The sequence below is a fragment of the Peromyscus eremicus genome, chromosome 7, assembly GCF_949786415.1.
Source record: "Peromyscus eremicus chromosome 7, PerEre_H2_v1, whole genome shotgun sequence".
In the NCBI taxonomy this organism is placed as follows: Eukaryota; Metazoa; Chordata; class Mammalia; order Rodentia; family Cricetidae; genus Peromyscus; species Peromyscus eremicus.
This window is the reverse complement of record NC_081422.1, coordinates 66,372,350-66,396,006: the sequence shown is the minus strand read 5'-3', so window position 1 is coordinate 66,396,006 and position 23,657 is coordinate 66,372,350. Positions and strand designations below refer to the sequence as shown.

At 37.8% G+C, this 23,657-nt stretch overlaps 1 protein-coding gene across 3 annotated transcripts in view; it reads left to right on the top strand.

Moving 5' to 3' along the window:
• The window catches only part of Tcf12 (transcription factor 12), a 271,671-nt gene that overhangs the window by 181,337 nt on the left and 66,677 nt on the right, over positions 1 to 23,657 (top strand). For all 3 annotated transcript variants that reach the window (XM_059268212.1, XM_059268213.1, XM_059268214.1), the window contains 2 exons: positions 9,646 to 9,781; positions 14,652 to 14,704. In XM_059268212.1, coding sequence (XP_059124195.1) covers positions 9,646 to 9,781; positions 14,652 to 14,704 — 189 coding nt within the window. The remainder of the gene's footprint in view (positions 1 to 9,645; positions 9,782 to 14,651; positions 14,705 to 23,657) is intronic.

Sequence of the window (23,657 nt, the reverse complement as noted above, 5' to 3'; positions counted from 1 at the left end):
TAAGAATTCGTGTTGAGATGATAAGATTTGTAATGTGTTAGAAAACCTGTGTGGTTGTGGCTAGTTACTGACCGAGGAAGGCATTCAAAGAAGCTCGGGTTCTGTACAGTGTCCCTGAACATGCTCCCTTTCCAGCTCCCACCCTGAATTAATACAGTGTCTAAAGTGTTGGTAATGACTTGAAGCTATGCAGGTTACACAAAGTGTTTAATGAAATCTTGTCTTAGACAAAACACTTTGAGGGTCGTAATTAACAGCTCGTTTTCTGCAGTTCTATTGATTTCTCATTCATGATCCTTTGTTCTCAGAATGATAACCACCAGCATGGATGTCTCTATCTGATGAGATTCTCAGGACAGAATTCTTCAATAGCTTGTAGATAATTGCTGACACCCCTGAAATTTCAATGTAAATAAATTAGCATCATAAAACAATTATTTTTTAAATGTCAGTGTTTGCCAAAGTTAAAATTTATTGCAGTCTGTTTTGTAGTCATTTATGGAAAATTAACAGACTGATGTATTAAAGGCCTCTTACTGTTTGCCCTGAGTTGTCATCCTTTCAGAGTTTGCACTGAGTGCAGCTTGAAGGACTTCTTGGTCACCCTGCAGTCAGTCACCTGTCATCGTCTCTGAAACTTCAAGTGGAGCTATAGTCAAACTACTGTGATTTTTGTTCAGAAAATGAAGTACACATAAAAGAAAAATGGCTGTAACATTTTACTAATTTTGCTCTGAGAACAGTTTTGTGTCTTGATCATCAACAGAAGAGGTTTTCGAGTGCTGAGAGAATGGAACTGTTGCCAGGATAGTGCTTTTTCTGTTTAGTTCAAACATGTTCCCTCCTTGAGAGGACAAACCTTTTGAACAGCTGCTTGCCTTTATGTAGTAAGACTGTGTACCATTTTATGAATATAAAGGAGGCATGAAATTAGACATCGCGTAAGCTATATGCCGCAGAAATATTTTGAGATATATGACTCTAATATTCCCAATTTTATTTTCCTAGAAAACAAATTAATGATAAGGACTCAGTACTTCAAGTTTTTTGATCATAAAATAATACTTGATTTTTTTTTTTTTTAAGATAACACTTTATTCCACAGACCAGACTGGCCTCTGCCTTGTTATAACTCTCCCATCTCAGTTTTCCAATGCCAGATTTACAGGTGTGTGTCACCACTTCCAGCCAGGTGCTTATAGTTTTTGACATAGAGTTAATTAGTCCCTTATTTAATCTGAAGCTAGAAATAGATTTGAGTATATTTAGTAAGTATTTACACCAATCCATTTAATGGTAAAAAAAAATAGTCGGAAAAAGCAAGGATACATTTACCATCTGCTTGTGTTTTCCCTTGTAAATCTTTAGATATCTAAAAGATATCCATATTATGGCTGTCTGACTGAATCTTTTTAGCTGTTTTGCATAGATCTTCTTTCCTATAAAATCACATTTGTACTCTTTTCCAGTCTAACTAGCAGAGTTCACATTAATAAATTATGTTGGCCAAGTTCACTACTTTATTCCTTTACGTAACTTTCAGGTCATACTTAAACTAAAGAGCTGTCCTAAGTTCACATTTGAGAGCCAAGGTAACTCTTGCCTGTGAACAGAAGGAGAAACGTTGAAGATGTATCTCATACAGATTACTAACGTTCTTTATAAAGAAATTAGTCTTTTCGGTTACTGATTTGTCATTTATAATTCAAATGTTACACCCTAGAGGCGTTCTATATGACTTAGAAAGGATGCTTTTTCATTGAGTGTTACTCATTCTTCAATATCTATTTACAGATGAAGTTCTAGAAGACTATGAAAAAGGGTTTTTTCTAACAGTGTCGAAAGAAATGAATACTATCTTGTTTCAGAGTATTAATTTTGCCCTGAATAAAGCAGCTTCTATGGATAAAACTGATTTACCTGCTTCTCTATCCTCTGGGACATTAATATTCTTTCTGCTTAAGATACCTCTAGGCCAAGATCAGTACTAATCAATGGTGCTTCTCGTTTATTTTAAAGCATGCAGAAAAGTCAATAATATGAGCTGATACCTAATTTTATTTTAGGAGAATAAAAGTATAATAGTCTATTATGTTCGCTTTGGTGATAGCTACATGTTTAAGGAAACAAGGGAAATTGTATGATTTTGTTATTGGTATAATATCTAAATGTAAGGCTTTTATAATTTTGTTCTATTTTCTCGGTGTATTTTCCATTGATTTTTGGGCATGGTTTTATTTATTGTCAGATCCTTTCACATGAAATTGTGTCCTAAACTTGGTCTTTATTTCTTTCAATGCTGAAGTGGGTCTGTTTAGTTAACAGAATAAGTTAATGATCTGAAGTGTTAAGGAAACACCCTCCACTGTGTTTACGTGGCTTACTCATGTGAGTTATAACAGTTTAAAAATGCAGAAATAATTATTGCTCTGATTCAGACAGCGGAGTGAAGAAACAGCCTCTGCATGTTTTTAGCATCAATAGTCATGGTGAAACAAGAAGATAGGACATTTCCTGTCTGGTTTGTGTGTAGTGGAGGAAAAGGCTTATCAACACTAGATAGTAACAAGCAATCGGTTTTTTCCCCTTAAATTTATTTTGTCTTTCTCCTCATGTAGTCAGTATACATTTCCAAAGTCTCCCAGTTTGTCCTCCATAGATAACTCAGCTTTAGGATTTAGACTACAGAGTCAGTTAGAAATTACTCAAATTGTTTTCAAGCTAACATCTTTGTGTATGTTAATGAGATTCCTGGACTTCAGGAGTCTTGTATGAAGGAAGAGGCTCTCTCAACTGGCCTAGATAAGCTGCTATAAATGATAACTGAGATGGTACATTTGGAAATGCCACTAGTGAATCTTTGGTATTGTTTATTATTATTTTCTCAAGTCTTTTATTTTGAAACAGTTAAGACCCAAAGAAAAGGTAAATAAGAGTATGATTCTTCATCAAGATTCATCAATTAATATTTTATTTTTCAGTGTGTGTACACATTCTATATGTACTCTGTACACACAGAATCATGGGAGAACATGTGATGTTTTTCTGTTCTTGATTGAGGCTAATACAGCTTGAGTATATTCTCTGGCCTCAGACTCTTTTTTTTGTTTTGTTTTGGTTTGGTTTTGGTTTTGGTTTTTGAGACAGGGTTTCGCTGTGTAGCTTTGGAGCCTGTCCTGGAGCTCGCTCTGTAGACCAGGCTGGCCTCGAACTCAGAGATCTGCCTGCCTTGTCTCCTGAGTGCTGGAATTAAAGGTGTGCGCCACCATCACCCGACTGGTTTCAGACTCTTAATTGTTACCTCTCCTGCAGTGGTTTGGCACTTCTGTCTCTTTTCTCCTCATCTAGTTTTACTTTAGCCATTGGGAGTTACAACCCAACAAGCTTGAATTTAGGGCAGACCAGGTCTTTTGAAACCTCACACCATTACATGGGACAAAAAGTATTATGATTAAGATATAGAAAATTAGAGTACTATTTATCTTATTTCTTCATACATAAAGATAAACACACGGTGCTTTACAGAAGAAAGGGAAAAATGAAAAGAATGTTCTATGATAATTAAATCATCCTTCATACATAGACACTGTTAAGCCTTGCTCTTCCTAGGGCTGCTGGTAATGCATGCATGGAGAGAAGAGGGAAGATTTGTTCATATAAACCATTTGCCTAGTGTCACAATCAGGTTTTGAACATAGGTGACTACTTCGCCTTTACTTTTTCTAGAACATTAGTATATTTATTTGGTCTCCTTATACAAACATGCAAATGCACTTTCCTCTTCATCATTTAGGTCATTTTGTGCGTTTTTACTGTGACCATCTTGACATCCCCAAGAAGATGGCCAAATTTTACTCATGTGCAAGTTTGTCCTTTGGGGGTGTGTGTGTGTGTGTTTATTATCTAGGCAAAGAGATCTTTCTGAACTGAGCTCTTTAACCCACCATTGAGGCCTCAGATTAGGGGTCAAAAAACGTGTTCTGTAAAGGGCTAGAGAGCTGGACTCTAGGCTTGTCAGACTGGTTGTCTGCTCTGATGCGCAACTCTTTCACTGTAACATGAAAGGTCATAGCTACTACAGAAATCGTCAGCAGGACTGTGTTTAATTGAAAGTAACTTCAGAAACAAGTCCAGTTTGACTGGCAGAATGTCACTTGTTGACCCTTAATATAAATCATTATTTTATATGCTTGTAAAAAGTTTATATAGCAGGAGGCCAGTGAGATGGTTCAGCAATCATCTCATGCTAAAAGTACATGCTAAGCAAGCCTGGTAACCCCACCCAAGTTTGTTACATGGAACCCACATAAAGGTAGAAGGAGAAAACCAGCTCCACAGAATTATCCTCTGACATCTAGACAATGTACCATGACATTTGCACGCTCATCACACACACACACACACACACACACACACACACACACACACACACACACAAAATTATATATAGATATCAGGGTTTTTTTCTTTAAGGCTCTATAGAGATGGTTCAACAGTTAAGAACACTTGTTGCTCTTATAGAGTGCATGAATTCATTTACTAGCACCACTCACAACACCTGTAACTCCAATCCCAAGGGGTCTGACAATTCCCTGCTGAGCTTTGAAGGCACTAGGGATGCATGTGGTGCACATACATACATGCAGGCAAAAGCACTCGCAAATATAAATTTTTTAATTAATAAAAAGATTGTTTCAATATGGATTTGTATAGCAAGAGCAGTGTAAAAGGTCTGATAAGAGAATATTCATGTCTGTCTCTTATGTATTTATTTTATATGTTCAATGAACAGCTTCCTCTTCTCCATATCAGACAGAATTATCAGTGGCGGTCAATCTGGCATTGAACAATGAGCACACCTATTAAAAGAATTTTCAAGGTGCATAACCTGTGCTTTCAAGCATGTGGAGATCATATGTTTCATATATTCTGATCTTGCTATTTAAAGAATGCTGCATCTGCCTGTCAAAGGCAAAATAAAAAAAACAAAACAGATGTGGTGACTAAAATTTGTGTATAACGTCTGTGGAAGACAAAGACTTCTAGGCTCCCGCTTTCAAACAGAGCATCATTTGAAGATTCATAGCTAAGGATTTGTTGTGTGACTAGAAGATACATCTATGTGTGATGTTTACATTTAAATTGTTCATTTTCTCCCTTTTTATCACCGCTTATAGAACTTATTTTAAGACAGATTATTTCTCCTTTTGTGTCTGATCACCCCTTTCTCTCTACTGAATGTTGTATCTGTTGGAGTTTATAGTTGATGCTAAATAATTAAATTGATACTGTATGTCTTTTTATTCACATGCTATAATATCTGGTAATTAAAACTACTCACTTGCCTATTTCATTAAAAAAAAACACAAAAAATAACATAAGCTCTGGCTAAAAAAGAATTTGCTTTTTGAGGAATCTGAAGAACACTATGTTCTTTTTTTATTTGTTTTGGTTTTGAGAAAGATGTAACAGTTTGTGCTGTCCTGGAACTTGCTCTGTACACCAAGCTAGCCTGGAACTCACAGAGATCCACTTGCCTTTGCCTCCTGAGTTCTGGGATTAAAGACATGTGCCACCACTGCCTGGAAAACACTGTTTTTAAGACTATTTTTGAAAGATATACAGACAGCTTTTGGCTGATTTATTACTTTGTTTCATGAATGCTGGGGCATTGTCACATGAGCTATAAAGAAGTTGACATACCAGGTGAGTAAAGAGAGCATGGCAAATGTAGGAGATACAGCAAAGGTGATAAGCAGAGGCACATTCGTAGCAGAAGCACTTGGACGGAAAGGAAGTAGCCAGCCTTGCATGGCTGCATGTGTAACTGTGTGTCCCTCCTAAGGACTGAGACAGAACAGTGACAAGCTCAAGGCTGCCTTTGGCACATAGCAATTCCAAATGTCAAAAACCACAGAAGCCAACTCTCAAATCAGGACCCTAAGTTTCCAGTTTTAGAAACTAGAAAAGGGGGAGGAGGCTGGAATGTGGTTCAGTGGTTCAGAGCACTGGTTGGTCTTGCAGAGGACCCTAATTTGAGTCCCAGCACTCACATAGTGCCTCACAACTATCTGTAACTCTAGTCTGGGGTATCTGATATCCTCTGCTGGCCTCCATACATGCAAGGCATGCATATGGTACACAAGCATACTTGCAGACCAAACACCCATACACATAACATAATTAATTAAAAAGAAACTAGAGAGAAAGAAAAGCAGACCAAACTGAAAGTGGGGGTGGGGGGTGGGGGTGGGAGACTTGGGGGATGGGACTGTAAAGATAAGAGCAGACATAAACACAACAGACAGAAAACAGGAGAGGAAATCAGCAAAGTCAAAAATTGGTCCTTAGTGAGGTATGGTGTCCAGCATGGGGGAGGCTTGGCAGAATTGCAGATTTGAGTCCTGCCTGGTCTATATAGTAAGTTCTAGACCAGCATGGGTTATATGCAATACCTCATCTTAAAAAGGATTAGAAGTTGGCTCATTGAAAAGATCAACAAAATTGAAAAACATATACCTAGATTGTTAAATAATAACTTAAATCAGAAGTGAAAGGGTCACATTACTACTGGCTTCATGAAAATAAGAAGTAGAAGTAAATACCACAAGCAATTACATGCCAATGCATATTCTGGATGAAATGAACAAATTCTCACAAACACACACTGTCAAGGCTGGCTCAGACTTGAAACAGAAAAATAAGAGAATCAGTAATAGAAGTCTTTGCAGGTAGCGGAAGGCCCAGAGCCAAATGCCTTTTCCAGTAAAATGTAGTTAATGAGGCTACAGCTTCTGAAACCCTTCCTTCCTTCTTTAGGAGCAGCATTGTACTGATACCAGAGCCACAGACACCACAAGGAAAAGGAACTTGCAGAACATTATCCATTTGAATATCGATACAAAAATCATTCATAGAATGCTAACACACTGATGACAGCAGTATAAGGATTAGACATGACCAAGTAAGTTTGCCCAAGAAATACAAGAATGGCTTAACATAGGAAAATTGATCAGTGTAACTTACCAGAGTAATAACGGGAAGGAAAAAAACTCAGAATCAGGCAACCAATGGGGTAGGGGTTGGGGGTGCATCTAACAAAAATCTAGTATCTCTGCCAGGTAGAGCACAGACTTTCAATCCCAGCACCTGGAAAGTCGAGGCAGGCAGCTTGACTTATATAGCAGGTTTCAGCCCAGCTGGAGCTGCATTGTGACTGTACCACACCTGCTCAAAAACAAACAAAAAACTAGTACCCTTTCATGATCAAACCAGTTGGTAAGGTGAGAATAGGGAGCTAGAGAGATGGCTCAGTGGTTAAAAAACATTTACTGCTCTTCCACAGGACCTGAGTTCACTTCCCAGAACTCATAGCAAGTAGCTCACAACTGCTTATAAGTTTGTCTCATAAATCTTAAGAAAAAATGAGCTAATAATAGGAACTTCATCAACGTAGTAAAGATATTTTTTATGAAAAACAGCCTATCACACATTCAAGATTAGTATTGAAAGCATTCCCCTAAAGCAAGGCTCTTTTCAAGAACCCTTATGTTCAGCAATGTATTGGAAATTCAAGGAGAGTAAAGAAATAGAACTACCTTTATTTGCAGACAATTTGACCTTTTCTTTAGAAATGCTTAAGGAACTTACCATAAAACTATTAGAGCTAAGGGCTCTAAACTAGTAGAGATGACTCAATGGTTAAGAGCACATCCTGCTCTTGGAGAAGACCCAAGTTCAGTTCCTGGCGCCCAAATTGGGTGACTCACAACTACGTTTAACTTCAGCTCCAGCTCCAGGGGATTCCATACCCTCTTCTGGACTCCACTGCTACCTACACTCATATGTACACGCCCCCCCCACCTCCCACACACAAGATGAATGAAGTTCAGAACTGTCATACTAAGTAAAATAAGTCATGTGTAGAAGGTTATATTTACGTGGAATAACCAGAATAGGTAAATCCACAGAGCTAGAAAGCAGAATAGTGGTTCCCATAGACTGAGGAAAATGAAATAAGGAGTTCCTGCTTAGTATGTGTGGGCAGAAGAGGAAAGAAATGACTGCTGTAGGGCTGTGGAGTTTCCTTCAGGCAGTCATCTGGAGCTACTGGTTGTACATGATAAGTATATTGAGTCCCACTGCTAGGAAACTGTTTTAAACAGTTAATTTTATGTTGTGTGAATTCTAAAGTGCTGTAACAGTGAGAAAAATCATGTAACCTAGTTTTTCTTGACTAGTAGAATGAAGGCCGGGACTAGAGTACAGTGGCTGCTCTTCCCAGGTTCTGCTCACTCTTTCGGACTGGAGTGAGTTTGTTCTCACTCACCAAGTCATGATGCTCAGTACTAAGAACATGAAGACGACAGTAAAGTATTAAGTATCTACCAGGAGAGTAGTCATAAGCTGGAGGAATTGTGTTTTCATGCCTGAAAGCATCCTCTGAGCCCCTTCTTCACCACCCTACCCCAATGAAGTCACTTTCTCTTTCTTGTCTCACATTGGTGTGATAGTTTTCATTTCAGCTGCCAGAAATTTCAGATCCAAGTTCTGCCAACTATAACCTCATTTTGTTTGTGATAAGATCTCCAAATCAGTGCTTTAGGTTAGGGCTGCTGACTCTCTGAATTCCAGCAATGGACCAATGCTCTCTCCCTCACTTTTGTCCTCTTGATGGATTTCTTACTTACATTTTGGATGCCTAGGCATTTGGAAACCTAGCATATGTGTTCATTAACAGATTTCAAATCTTAAGACAACAGGGGTAGATGGGTAAGTATTATTGGTCAAATACAACAAGATAAATTTTTGTCAGAGAATCCAAGATACATGTGATACATCTTAGGTCTTGTACTTGAGTCCAAGAAGCATAAACTAAACAAGTCTGACATAAAGAGACAAACCAGCACATGGAGCAGAATGAAGAGCCATGAAGCTGGACTACTTTCAACCTTCAGTTCACATGATGGGTGGTATGTCCCCTAAAGCATCTGAGGCATTGTGCTCTGTGCCATTTTATAAGAAATGTAACAAAGTGAAAGAGAGTCTAGTGGACCATGAGGGATGAGGAGGAAGGGCATCTCCCTCCTCGTCCATGTCGTGAAACAAAGCAAGAGAGATTAGTCTTATAAATGTGGCAACTCTTCAAATGGTAAGAGTAGCCAGAAAGAAAAGGGAAGAAAACAGTCAGCTTCCGTGTGATAGGAAAGCCTTCAAGCAAAGTGCAGGCAGCCACTTTCAAAAGTATTCCTATAATTAAAGGATATAATTCCATAGTCACCAAAATATATTTCACCCCTGAGATTATTGAGTCTGCATAATTACTAAAATGTAGGCAAGGGAGCTGGGTATAGTGGCACACATCTTTAATCCCAGCACTCAGATAGGGGCAAGTGGATCTCTTGAGTTTAAGGACAGCCAGGGCTATACACAAACTGTCTCAAAACAAAACAAAAGACAACAAAAGGCAGTCAAGGGAAGAGTGAAGAAAAAGAGTTTAAAACCGGTGACCTAATTGAATTTTAAAAGTACTTATTGATTACTTCTAAATTTTAAGGCATTGTATAAAGGTACTGTCAGTAATTCAAAAGTGATGAGCTTGGTCATTAGCAGGAACATGACATCTTTCCTTGCCTTGTTTTATAGTCTAGTCTCCTGAGACAAGATCTAGGAATTGGGAGCCCAGCACAGCTGTCTTCTTCAGGAAAACCTGGAACACCATACTACTCATTCTCTGCCACAAGTTCTAGGAGAAGACCGCTCCATGACTCTGTAGCTCTAGGTGAGTGTTTTGACACAGAAAATCCTGTATCTCAGATGTCCCGCTTCCTTAGTCTGTTTTTGGTCATCATATGGTTATCAAGGATATCTACATACAAGTAATATACAGGCTGAATATTCCTAATCTAAAATCTAAAATCCAAAGTGCTCTAAAATATGAAACCTATTGAATACTGACATTATATCATAGAAAATTTCATGACAGACTTCCTGAGATGGGCCACAGCCATAAAGCACACATGTATGAAATCACACTTGGACTATGTAAATAAGGTGTATATGAAACATAAATGAACTTAATCTTTTCATGTGGGTTCTGCCCCCAAGATACTGCATTCTGTTTATACAGATAGTGGACTATAACACATCTGGCCACAAGCATTTCAGGTAAGGGATGCTCGTCCTGTATGCATTAGATACATAATGAATGGAGTTGTTAGAGTTGCCATTGTTGTAAAGAACTCATCTACTTTGTATTCAAGGGTTAGCTAACTATAGTCTTGTTTGACATTTCAGTATTTAAACCATAATATTCATCAATATGAGCACAGTGTGGTAGATATATACTGCTGTGTTTTTAGAGCCCCCTTGAAGCCATAATTTTATTTATAATAATTTTTTGACATTACAATTACATCTCTCTTCCCTTTTCTTCTTCCACCCCATCCCATGTACCCCCTAACTTGCTCTCAAGTTCATGGCCTCGTTTAATTGTTGTTTTATAAGATTATTCCTAAATATATAACTATAACGGGCTCAGTCCGTATAATGTTACCTTTATGTGTATAACCTCATAGCTGTCCATTTAGTATTTGATAACTGATTGAGGAGTTCTCCCATGGGGGAGGCCCTTTCTCTTGCTTTCAGCATTCCCCAGTCCTTTGTTTAGAGTAGACGCCTTCAGAGTTTCCCCTTCCATGTTGGCATGCCTATTGATGTTGTCGGTTTTTTTCAGGTCTTATGTAGGCATCCATGTTAAACCATAATTTTAACAGATTTTAAGGAAACAGTTTAATATTTTGCTTCATGAGAGAATTTAGCCAATTTTTCTTCTTTTAACTAGCAGGTGTTTTCTTCTTAAGTGGAAATTGTATGTTCTATTATTAACACCTAGTTTTTAACTAAAATGAAAATAGTACTGACTGGTTTGCAAAATGGTTTTATAAATTCCTGTCAGTAAATTATAACAATGAAATAATCCTTCTAGTCCATGATTTTAATCATGAATTTAGCATAAAAGCTAAGGCTCAAAAGATGCCACATACATAATAGTAGGTTGTTCACCTGGGATAAATTTTAAGGTTTTTGTGAGTTTGAGTCCAGTGGGTTTTTTGTTGTTGTTTGTTTGTTTGTGTAGCACTCTGATCTTCGGGCAAGCTTTATTTGTTAGATGACAAACAATCACCACAGTTTGCATACTGGTTACTTCTATTCTCTACTTTTCCTTTGAAATTGAGATAAAATTAACAAGCACTTAACTTACTGACATGAAAGTATACAGTGGAATGGAGTACATTCATCTAATCAGTGTTTCCAGTGAAAATTTTGTTGTTTTTTTTTTAAATATAAGAAAAAGTTGTAAAACATGTTTATAATAAAGGTAGACCAGCTCCTAAAGTAAATGTAAACCAAAGTAAAATGTGCTATAATTCCTGATTGCACAAGTATTTGTTGACTGCCTCAAGCTAACATAGAGCTACCTCCTGTCAAGCCATATATTCCTAGTCTCTAAGTCTGAAGTATGAATGAGGTACATAGAAAGGACACAGTGATGGATTGCTGCATTCAGAAGGAAATTCTGATATCTTTTTTTTCATAGGAGCATGATCATGTAATATGTATGGGTGCTATTAGAGTCAGCCCTGGTGCTTTAGACTAGCATTCTTTTTGTTACTAACGAAATGACAGCTTACAAAATGTTGTCCATCTATGTATGCTCTGCTTGACCACCTGTTGAATTAGCCCAGTAGAGGCCTCAATTGAGTCTGTATTGGGTTGGTATACAGGAATGTCTTCTTCATAGACTCTGTGTACACACTGTAGGAACAACCAACTAATCCCTGCCAGTGTGCTACTACTACTAAAAAAAACCACAACTATTGAATAGCTAGGAAAGAATGGAGATACATTCCATTAAAATCCAGGATAAAAATTCAAGTTTTCCATGAATTCCAACTTCATTTCTATTTGATTATGTTATAGATACTATTGCTTATCTAGTGCATCTTTTCAAAACTCTGTGAGGTTACAATGTTAAAGTTAGATTACAAATGAGGAGCCCAATGGAATGCAGCATATAATGTTTCTCTTGATATTTGGAGGAATCCTCTCCATTTCCTGTGTGGATACCAGTTAGTAGATTATTTTTATGCTGCCCATTGCTGTTCCCAATCTTGGCCTCTCCTTGGCATTACAGTGTCTGGTAAAATGTGAGCACTTAGAAGAACTTTAGAGAGCTACAACAATATTAGTGTTTTCTGAAACCATTTAGGTACTCTATTCTGGAGAGCAGCAACTATCTAATTTATAATTGTTTTGGTCTGCATTAATAAGGACTAAAAGTTATTAAATGTGGGACAGGAGAGGTGGCTCAGCAGTTTTGAGCACTGATTGTTCTTCCAGAGGACCTGGATCGATTTCCAGCACCCATAGGATGACTGTATCTCCAGTCTCAGGGGATCTAAAATTGTCTTCTGGCCTCCATGGGTGCTGTATACACATGGTACACAGACATGGAGGTAAAATACCAATACACATTTTAAAAAACATCAAAGTGTCACAAATGTTAGGCAATGCAATGAGCATGTTTCATGTATTATCACAGAACGTGAAATTCACGCAGAGGTGGTGCCCCCCCACCCCTTCATGCATCTGAAGGAACTGAAGCACAAAGAGGTAAAAGTAACCTTCCCAGGTTCATATGGCTGGTGTACTAAATATAGCCAGTTTACTCTCCCCAAACTAGACTGTGAATCCCAAACTGGTGATAGTATGTGGCTAATGATGAGATACAAAAGAAAGATCTTTGTTATGATAACTACAAGCCATAGAGCATTTTCTTGACTGATTTTGTATAAAGTGTAGCTTTTGCTCAAGGAATAAGTTGTAAGGAAGTAGACTGCTGAAACACTTCACCAAGAACAAAGGCTTTGCTCTAAGTCTTACAAATACAGAATGTGCCAGAGCTTGTTTATCTTTGGCACTTCTGTTTTAAAGAAATGTGGGCTACCTCTTGGGGAAGGGATATCCGCGCTGATGAATGCTTTTTGCCCTTTTTATAGTGTAATATTTTTTGCATGATGCTTATAAAGTTGCTTTCCTCGCTTTACAGCCTTCTGGGATATTACCTGTAGAGAACCCACAGACCAAATTTAAATAAGTTTAATCTTTATAAAAATCACGTTTTATTGTGTACTATCATTTACAGCCTAGGAAAATGCTTTTCTTATTTCATTCTCATTTCTGTAGTTTTAAAAAATACGGAGTTTTTTCACATCAGCCTTCCTAATAATGAATCTCTCTGAAAATCCTGGATTTGATCCATTATTTGTGTGTGGTTGGAAAGCTGTGCATATCACTTTTCATAAAATAAGATGGAAAAGTTATAAATTTTGTATATGAAGGAAATTAGAATACCAACTTAGGCATATGAAAAGTCATATTTTCATTTATATTAATTTATTTTAGATATAAAATTTTGGATCTGGAGCTATGGCTCAACAATTATGAGCATGTAGTGCTCTTGAAAATGACCCAAGTTTAGTCTCACACCCATGTGGCAGCTTAACTATCTGTATGGAATTCCAGCTCCAGAGAGTCCAGTCCTATATTTGGACTCCAAGGGTACCTCTACTTAAACATATACCTGCACTCACATATGTGTGCACACACACACACAACACATACAAAAACACATGTGCATATATAGATATACATAATTTAAAATAAAGTAAGAGATACTCTCTCTGTGTGTTCATTTCCTGAAAAAGTATACAAACTTTTAATAAAAGTCCAAATTATACTGTAGTGCTGAGGTTTCAGTTTTACTCACCCATTTCCAAAGCAAATGCCTGTTTAATACTAGATGTGTATATTGGCTATATTTCATAGCATATGGAGCATGTCTTGATGTTACTATAACCTCAGTTTTTCATTCTTTCAGCTTTATTTCAGATTTTTAGCATAGTACATTGTACTACAGCATTTGCTGTTAGATACTAATTTTTTGTTTGTTTGTTTTTGTTTTTCGAGACAGGGTTTCTCTGTGTAGCTCTGTAGACCAGGCTGGCCTGGAACTCACAGAGATCCGCCTTCTTCTGCCTGCCCAAGTGCTGGGATTAAAGGTGTACGCCACGAACGCCCGGCTTGATACTAAGTTTTAAAAATAGGCTTTTAAGCCTAATTCTTTTTTCTTTCTTTCTTTGTTTTTTTTTTGTTTGTTTGTTTAGCTTAATTGTTGATATGATGTAATTTGTCTCTTTGTTAGGGAAGTGTTCTATTAGGGAGACCTGTTGCACAGAGTTCATTTCCAGTGGACTGACAAACATGTGAAGTACTTAGACGCTCATGGCCTAGCAGGCACTTAAGACAAGTTTGTTCTCCTTCCTTGTTTGTGCTGTCGCTGTGTTTTCTTTCTTATTTTGCTGTTACCTTCCCGAACTTCGTAGAACCAGTGCTGCATTCTTGTATTCCCCTTCTTCACAAGCAATAGTAGAAAAAAATAGAAGTGGGGGTCGTGCAGCAGGCCGAGAAGAATGGCAACACCAAGGGTGACAGCATGGAACTTGTTTCCTAGTCATTCGAAGGTTGTTGTTTGTTTTTTTTTTTTCATAATGTTAATGCTAATGAAACGTTTTGTTTTCCATATGCAGATCCTTTGCAAGCAAAGAAAGTAAGAAAGGTGCCTCCTGGCCTGCCTTCTTCTGTAAGTATTTTTTTTTTAACTTGATGTTAAATAAATTGATGTCAAGTATTCAGTATTTACTTGCTACAAGGATAGATTCGATTCGTGCCAGTGGGCATACTTTACCTAGTAACTGTTCATTGCTTAACAAAATCATTGATTGAGATAAATCCACACTTAATGTTAGGCTTTTCGTTTTCCGTGCAATGATTTGTAGCTTACTTATATGCTGTCACTCCCTGTCCCTGTCATTTGAATTCCCCTCTTGGGAAGAAGACTAGGCCTGTAGCTGTCAAAGAAGATCTCCTGTGCAGGTCTTTTGATGTTTAATTAGTCATTATGTTGCTGAACAGGAGGACAGACAGAGATTAATAGCTGAGAATCTTAGAAATTTACATTTGTAATAATCCCAATGGAGCTAAAGACATTAAGATTCGGAGGACATGTTCGGCTCAGCTTGCCTCAGTAGGACTGAGGTTATTAATATGCATAAATCACCAAGTCAGATGTTCATTGTGAAGCCCTTGTGGATTTTAAAGCCTTCATTAAGCCTTTCCCAACTTCAGTCTAGCATCAGGAAAGCTTTCACGCAACTAGTTCGTTGATCCCTCCTTGCTCAAAAATGTATCCTTTGAGAATAAAGAGCTTTGATGCGGGAGGTTGGGAGAGGTTGGTAAAGCAATCATTAATGACTGTAGTAACCTAATACTGTAGGAGTGTTTGTGCTGTTAATATACTTATTCTTTGGAGCAATAGAAGTATTTGTAGATGAACTTACATTATAAATCCACCCACAGTTTAAAAACCTCTGGTGAGAAGAAGGGAAAGGCTTTTTCTCTGTGTATAGAACAAATGGGCAGTGAGGCTGTTAGATTGAGACCCTGTGCCTTGAAGGGTACCCTCTTTGTTGTGTAAATGGATGTTGGGCTTTTATTGGGCAATACTTAACACATGGGCGCAGGTGCTGCCATATGAGTCACAGCTCATCGGAGTTTCGACTGAATGGAATATCCTGCTTGATGAGTAGCAATCTAGATGGGGCAGCAGGAGCCAGAGCTTTTGATTTCTTGTGAAGGGTAAAGTAGGGAAATTCTCTTTCAGTTGTTTGCATTCCTTCTCCCACCCCCACCCCCCGCCCCCTCGATTCCGTGTGATACTTGAAAAGTTGAATTGAAATCTCCGGAACTCAATTCCAGATGGATCTGAGTTTTGAGAAGCATAGAGCAGCTGTGCTCTGAACCTGCAGCCTACCTGGAAGGCTGAATTGCCGAAACAAGCATCCTAAAGCTTTTGCTTGCATAAGCATTTGGACCCACTAGAGGCTGAATAGCTGCTTGATAAACAAAATGAACAATGCCTCAAAGCATTATTCCCAAAGACAGGAATTTCAGCAGCAGCTAAAAATAGTTGTGCGATTTACATTTTAACAGTTGTGTGCTGTGCAAGGGTAGGTAGGTAGTATAATCTAACAGAAACCATACTCAGGTAGACAGAACTGCTAAAACATGGAGCAGTATGAGTTCTTGTAATTTCTATAATTCTATGAAAGTAATAAAAATTAAATTGCATATTAATATTAGTGAACAACATTGCTTTAAAAAACTAATTAGTAAGTGAAAAGTCTACCACATTTATTAGTGTCCCAACATTAGAAAAAAAGCAATAATTGTCCATGTTTCATAGTTACTTCATTTTTAAACAAATGAGCACTATTGACAAGGAGCCTGGAATAAGACTTTGCAGACCCCTTTGTTCTTACATTTTTAATTATAACAGCATTTACTACGTAGAGATAGCTCTCTGTATTATTTTATGTTCAGGAAAGGAAATAGTACTGCATTTTGATGAACTTTGGAGAGTGATTAGGAAATTTTGTAAGCCAAACTTACTTAAGTATTGTATTTTTCTAGCTCCTTTAATACACACCTTTAATCCAAACTTGAGTCAGAGACAGATCTGTAAGTTGGAGGCCAGATTGGTTTTCATAGGGAGTTCCAGGCCAACTTGGGCTGTATAGTGCCACCCTGTCTTAGACATACACACGTATGTATGTTTGTATATAGCAGTGCACATGGTGTGTATATGCCATAATGTCAGCAGCAGGAGCCTGAAGCGGGAGGAGTGCTATATATTCTAGGCCAGCCTGGGCTCTACAGCAAGACTCAGCCAAAAAAAAACAGAAGAAAGAAAGAAAATTAAATTTTTTTCTATTTGACTACTTATACTGAATATGCAGATTTTGACATTGTGAATTATGAAAGAAGTGGGTGCAGAAATGAACACAGAGTGCATATTTTATTTTATGATAAACTTACATTATTTGAATAATGAGTATCATACTTCCAAAACTAAAAATTCAGTCAAATGTTCAGATTTCAAATGGGCCAGCAGGTAAAAAGCACAGAAGTGTGAAAAACAAATGGTTTGCCTAAATTTGGAAGTAAAGTATTTTTAGATTCTATGGTAGGTTCAACTTTGTAATTTTACTGTAGTGTTCCTTTTCCCTTCCCCCAGAGGAGGAGCAGAGGAACACTGTAGAGTACACATGGTCTTGGGGAGGTCTGCTCTGAGTATAGACTTCCAGGGAAGAGTGTGTGTGGTACTGCAGGGTGGCAAGGATTTCCTTTGCCTTTGAGGGTTCCTTAGTCTTCCTTTTCTCTTACCTGATCACCAGTTTTCCTATATCAAATCGTTGCTAAGATAAAAGTAAAGGAGTCTTGAGACATTGGGTAGGGATTGGGGCAGCTTTTCCCCTGGCAGCCTCTCTTTAATTTACAAAAGGAAGCGCATTCAGTAGCCTCTCCCGCTTCAATGTCACTTTGTTAGATGTACAGGACTTCTTTTTTTTTTTTTTTTTTTTTTTTTAAAGATTTATTTATTTATTATGTATACAGCATGTATGCCTGCAGGCCAGAAGAGGGCACCAGATCTCGTTATAGATGGTTGTGAGCCACCATGTGGTTGCTGGGAATTGAACTCAGGACCTCTGGAAGAGCAGTCAGTGCTCTTAACCTCTGAGCCATCTCTCCAGCCCCATACAGGACTTCTTAAGTGTGAGGAACTGTGTCTGCCATTTCACTAAATCAGCATTCTGTTTAGTCTCTGCCATTAATCTACCCTAATTTATATACAGGGCCACAATCACAGCTTATAAAATAATCTGAAAGGCCATTTTCTTTTAACAGTGGAACTATAAATCTTGGTTTACTCAAAAATATTTTGTTTAGTATATTAAATTTCAAACAGTTCTGCCAGTTCCATTTTTACTGAGCAGATTTGTGTAATTGGCTTTGTTGTTTAAGAACTAGCACTGTCTAAGGATGGTGTGGTAGTCAATAGAGATACACAGAATTTCCCCATGTATAGATAATGACTTTTATCTAGCTTCTAGCCTCTTTTCCTTTTTATGACGTAGGAGGAGTTGCTTGTGACTCTCTGAACCATAGTGATTTTTGTTTCTGTGGTGCAGAGGATTGAGCTAAGGGCCTCCTGCATGTTAGGCAATTGCTCTACTATTGACTCATTCTTGGTCTTAAACCTAAGGTTGGTTGCCTGCCTTATTCATTTTTGGGGTACTGAGGATTAAGCAAAGGCCTTCATACATGCTGAGCAAGGACTTCTCCACACTGCATATCAAAGATGATAATGCCAATCTTAAAGGTTATTAGGAAAATATCTAGTACCAAATATTTACCTGATATATCAGATATAATCCAGACTTTCTCTTTCTTCATTTTTTTCTAATTTTTACCACTGTAGCCTAAATTTATTTTTTAAAGTCATTTTACTGTATTTGTTTGAAAAACAAACAAAAGTTTGAAAGTGAAGAAATGAATGTCACAGTGAAAAAAGTTGTATTACTGCACTTGTATATGTAAGTTGGAACTTGGCACACAGTGAATGTTCGATAAATTACAGTTGTTGTTACTGTTTAAAAAGCATACCTTTGTAGAAAAAGAACCTTCAGTGACTGGAGAGATGGCTCAGCAGTTAAAAGTACTGTCTGTTCTTCCAGAGGTCCTGAGTTCAATTCCCAGCAACCATATGGTGGCTCACAGCCATCTATAGTGGAACCTGATGCCCTCTTCTGGCCTAAAGTCAATAGAGCACTCATATACATAAAATAAATAAATCTTTTGTATCCTAAAGCCTTTCTCTGTCCCGCCAAGTCCCTGGTCCCACAGCTGCTTATAAAATAATCACTCAGAGGCTTAATTTTAATTACAGACTGTTTGGTCTGTGGCTCAGGCTTACTGCTAACTAGCTCTTATATCTTAAATTAACCCATTTCTGTTGATCTATATTTTGCCATGTGGCGGTGGCATTACCAGTCAGCTGGCATCTTGTTCCTTGGGCAGCTGAATGACTCTTGTTCCTTAGGCATCTGGATGGCATCTGCCCTGACTCCACCCTTCTTCTCCTTGTATCTTTCCTTAGATTTCCAGCTCTGCCATAACCTGTCTTGCCATAGGCCAAAACAGCTTTTTTTATTAACCAATGGTAGCAACACATATTCACGGCATACAGAAAGACCATCCCACCACACTTCCCCTTTTCTGTCTAATCAAAAAGGAAGGTTTTAAATTTAACATAGTAAAATTACGTATAACAAAACAGTTATCAAGAATTACAGTTACAATATCTAGTCTCTATATATTTGGCAAAATTAAAGAAAATATTCTGTCATCTATCCTATCTTTGTAAGTCTAAAGGTTTATATCTAATTTACCTTTTATCATAACTAAGGAAAGCTATAACTATAATTGTCCAGTCTTCAACTCCATCAAAGACCCCAGAAGGATATAATGTTACCTAAGTAAACAGGAAGTGCATTGTAAGTAACTTCCAAAATTCTAGAAATGACAGAGACAGCTGCCTACCTGGACAGTCATCCAAAGTTTCACTGTAATGTTGGGGCAACTGTCTTCAGCCTACAGGCCTAGAGTCTCTGGCATAGTTTTCAGTTAAGCAGGAAATTTGAAGAACTGTTCTGTCTGGTGGCAAAGGTCATCAGTTGCTTTCCTCTGTGTCCTGCAGAGTGTCTGACAGTTTATTCTGTGAAGCAAGAACCTGAAGGACCATCCTGCCTAGTTTTGGCAAAGTTCAGTGGTCATTTTCCTATGGGTCATGAGTGCCCAGTTTATACAACATACTGTCAAGCAGTCCAGTCAAGAGCAGTTTCTTACCCAAATGGCTAGCCTTTTCTATATTGTAAGCAAACTCCAAAACGAGTTTCTTTGATGCCCATCATCCTCTTTGAAATAATTGGTGCTGCCAGGACCAGATGTGTCTCACTGTCGAGAAAAGTCTTAAGTTCTTAAAACATTTTAAATGCCATATTCTGTAGGTCTTTGAAGTATTTGAAGATAATCTATCTAACTGAAATATATCTTTGTATACATGAAAAACATAACTAGCATGACTGTAAGTTTGATTATCATAGATGACTAATTTGTATTTCTTAATGATATATCATACAATTTTAAATGAGTTGCATAAACATAAAACCTTAAACAAGAGTAGACATATACATACATTTTAACAAAATGGTCCATAAATTTGTATCAGTAAACCAAATCCATATCAATGTAAAGTATTTTGATACTAACAGTTGTTTTTTGGATCAAAGTAGATTCAATAATCTATCTTTTTTATCATTTCTATATCATATCTCCCTTTTTTCTTTAGAAAGAGATTGCATTTATAATCAACCCCCTTTAAATAAAAACAAACATTTTTGAACAGTATTTTGAGAATTTGGGCGTAGCTTTTCATACTACTTCCAACTGATTGGAGGTGCTGACAATCTTATGGGAATCCTGAGAAAATTTGGAATTATGGTCAAGTCCTGACTAGAGTAGTCTGTGAGACTACATCATCTCAGCCAATTGCTTTGAAACTGTTCTGAATATTGAATCATCTGGGCCATAGCTCCTATTGGAGAACTCTCAGGGGATCTTCCTTAATGGAACCATATTAACCTAGAAGGAATCTACAGCTTCTCATCTTCTGTGGAAACAAAAGCAGAACCTCTTTTCCAAAGCAATATATCTTTAGACCCAAATTTTGAAATCATGATACCTTTAAAATACATATATGTTGGTTTAACATAGCAACCTCTACAATCAAATGTCTCTCTGCAGTTAAAAATCCCAAAGACAGCTGGGCAGTGGTGCTGCACACCTTTAATCCCAGCACTCAGGAGGCAGAGGCAGGTGGATCTCTGTGAGTTCGAGGGGGGGGAAAAAGACAATACAGTAATATGCGGTATCCAGATTCTGTGTATTTTCCATCTTTACATGGCTTTTTTTTTTAACTAGATTTCTTTTTTTTTTTTTTTAAAGGACTTTCTGTATCCTTTTTCTTTTCTCTCCCAAGCCTGTGTATATTTTTTAAACACACTGTAACCTATTTAGAGGTTTTTTTCCATCTGAATCTGTTTGATTGTGTATCTTTAATCCTTTTCTGACCAGAAGTTTTTAAACTGCTAAGCTGCGTGGCTAGGACTGAAGTGGCAGCCCTGGCTGCTGGCTTGAACCCGTTTGGCTTTTCAACGTGGCTCAGGTACCAATGAGTCATGCTTACCTCCCCAATCTAGGAAGCAGTATTGTAGCTGGAAGTTTCTCTGGTCCCACTTGGCCCCACGGTCCCGTGTTTCTCCAGGTCCCGTATTTCTCCAGTCCCACTAGCTTCTCCCATCCAAGTCCTGCAGCTACTTGGTCCCAAGTAAACACACAGAGGCTTATATTATTTACAAACTGTATGATCTATGACTTAGGCTTCTTACTAGCTAGCTCTTATAACTTAACCCAACCCATAACTATTAATCTATGTATCGCTACATGTTCTGTGGCTTTACCTGTGTCCCATTGCATGTTGCTCCTTGGACAGCAGTCTGCTGTCTCCCCTTACTCTCCTTTCTCCTTTCACTATCTCTCTTGGATTTTCCTGTCTGGCTCCATCCTGCCCTGCCATAGGCCAATGCAGCTTTATTTATCAACTAGTCAGAGCAACATATATTTGAAGCGTAGAGAAAGACATCCTACAGCAAGTATTAAGGAGCATGCCTATGTTTTTAAGCCCAAGGCTGTGGTCCAAAGCCTGCAGGCAGTCACTGAAACAAGCCTCTTTGTATCATGGCCCGTGAGAGACCATGGGAGTCTGCCATGGTGCCACTGAAGCTCACCACAGCCAAGGCACAATGAGACTGTACTGCAGCCTGTAATGAGACCTGAAGTAGGAAGCTGTTCTTGGCTTCATTTTAGAACCTTTTTTTAAGCTCTCAGATTTTATGGGGAAATTCTTGCCAAATGTCTAGGCACCAATTGTAGACTTAAGTTTCTCAATCCTATCTGATTGCACCCAGGCAGCAGCCATTTTTATAAAATAATCACTCAGAGTCTTAATATTAATTACAAACTGTATGGTCTATGGCTCAGGCTTATTGCTAACTAGCTCTTGCATCTTAAATCAACCTATTTCTATTAATTTATATTTTGCCATGTGACCGTGGTTACAAGTCTGCTGACATCTTGTTCCTTGGGCAGTTGGATGGCATCTACCGTGACTCCGCCCTTCTTCTCCCTGTATCTTTGCTTCATTTTCCCACCTGGCTATATCCTGTCTTGCCATAGACCAAAACAGCTTTTTTATTAACCAATAGTAGCAACCCATATTCACAGTATACAGAAAGACCATCCCACAGCAGTCTTTTAAAAAGAAAAAGAAAAGAAGGAAGGAAGGAAGGAAGGGGGGAAAAGGAAAAGAAACTTCAGTGAGAAGGAAAATTTGCTGAATCACAATCTGCTGCCTAGATTTACTCTGATTGTTATTATGTTCTCAAGTCTCAGGGGTATATTTTTCCTTTAATTTTTTTCCTTTGAACATCAGTGTAGCTCCCCTAATGCAGTCTCAGATGTAGGGAATCTCTATTCTTTACTCTGTATCTTCACTTGATATTGTACTTCCAAGTCTAGATAATATTTTTATATATTACAAAAGATGCAGAATTTGAAAGTAGGAAGCAAGATTTCATCATAAATCTGCCCCAGAGTAACTCCTTAGATAAATTCTGGAATACTTTCTTACGTATTAGAAAGCATATCATAGGCATATCTTAATCAAATGCTATGCTATCCTTTATCTTATATTTTAAAGTGTGCATATGTTTTCCCACAAAAACTGTTAATATAATTTTTTAGGTAAGCTCTCAAAATGTATTTTGCCACCCCATTTAGAAAAGTTTTGTTTTCTAAGTCCTGTTACCCCCACTGAACTTACATCTTCCAAGATGAATCAGAACAGTGTAAACTACTTTTTCTTGCTTTGAAGCAGTACAGTTCTATGACCTTAAGATTGGTAATTACAGTTGGGCACGGTGGCTCATACCTTTTAGCCCAGCATTCAGGAAGCTGAGGTAGGAAGATTGTTGTGCGTTGAGAGCAGCCTGTATTACATAGTGAGTACCAGGCCAGCCAGAGGTGTATGTAGAAAGATACACTCTTAAACAACAACAAAAGAATTAGTAATCCTAATTAGAAATTGTTATTTTCTTTTTCTGGTGTCTGGGGTTCAAACCTAGGGCTCCATTCTAATGTGTATTAGGCAAGCACATTGCCTCCTAGTAACATTTCAGCATACATTTTTTTTTAATTAGTGTGAATTGTTAGTTAACATTAAATCTGAAAATGTATGAACATTTCAAGATAGTTGGAGAGATTCTGAAGTGCCCCAAACCGCACAGGCTCCTGGACCCATACATAATGCTGGAGTATTGCTCTGTAATATCTAAGACTAAGAACTACAAAGAGACAGAATGTTAAGTCTCAAACACATCTAAACTAGATAGGAGAGGTGACAAGCAGTGGGCGTAGGTAGAAATTATTATCTTGAGAAAGTAAAATACAGAGTGGTTAGCTCTCTGATCTAGTGAGAATCACCATCGGGGTTAGAACTGTAAAGAGCCACTTTCAGT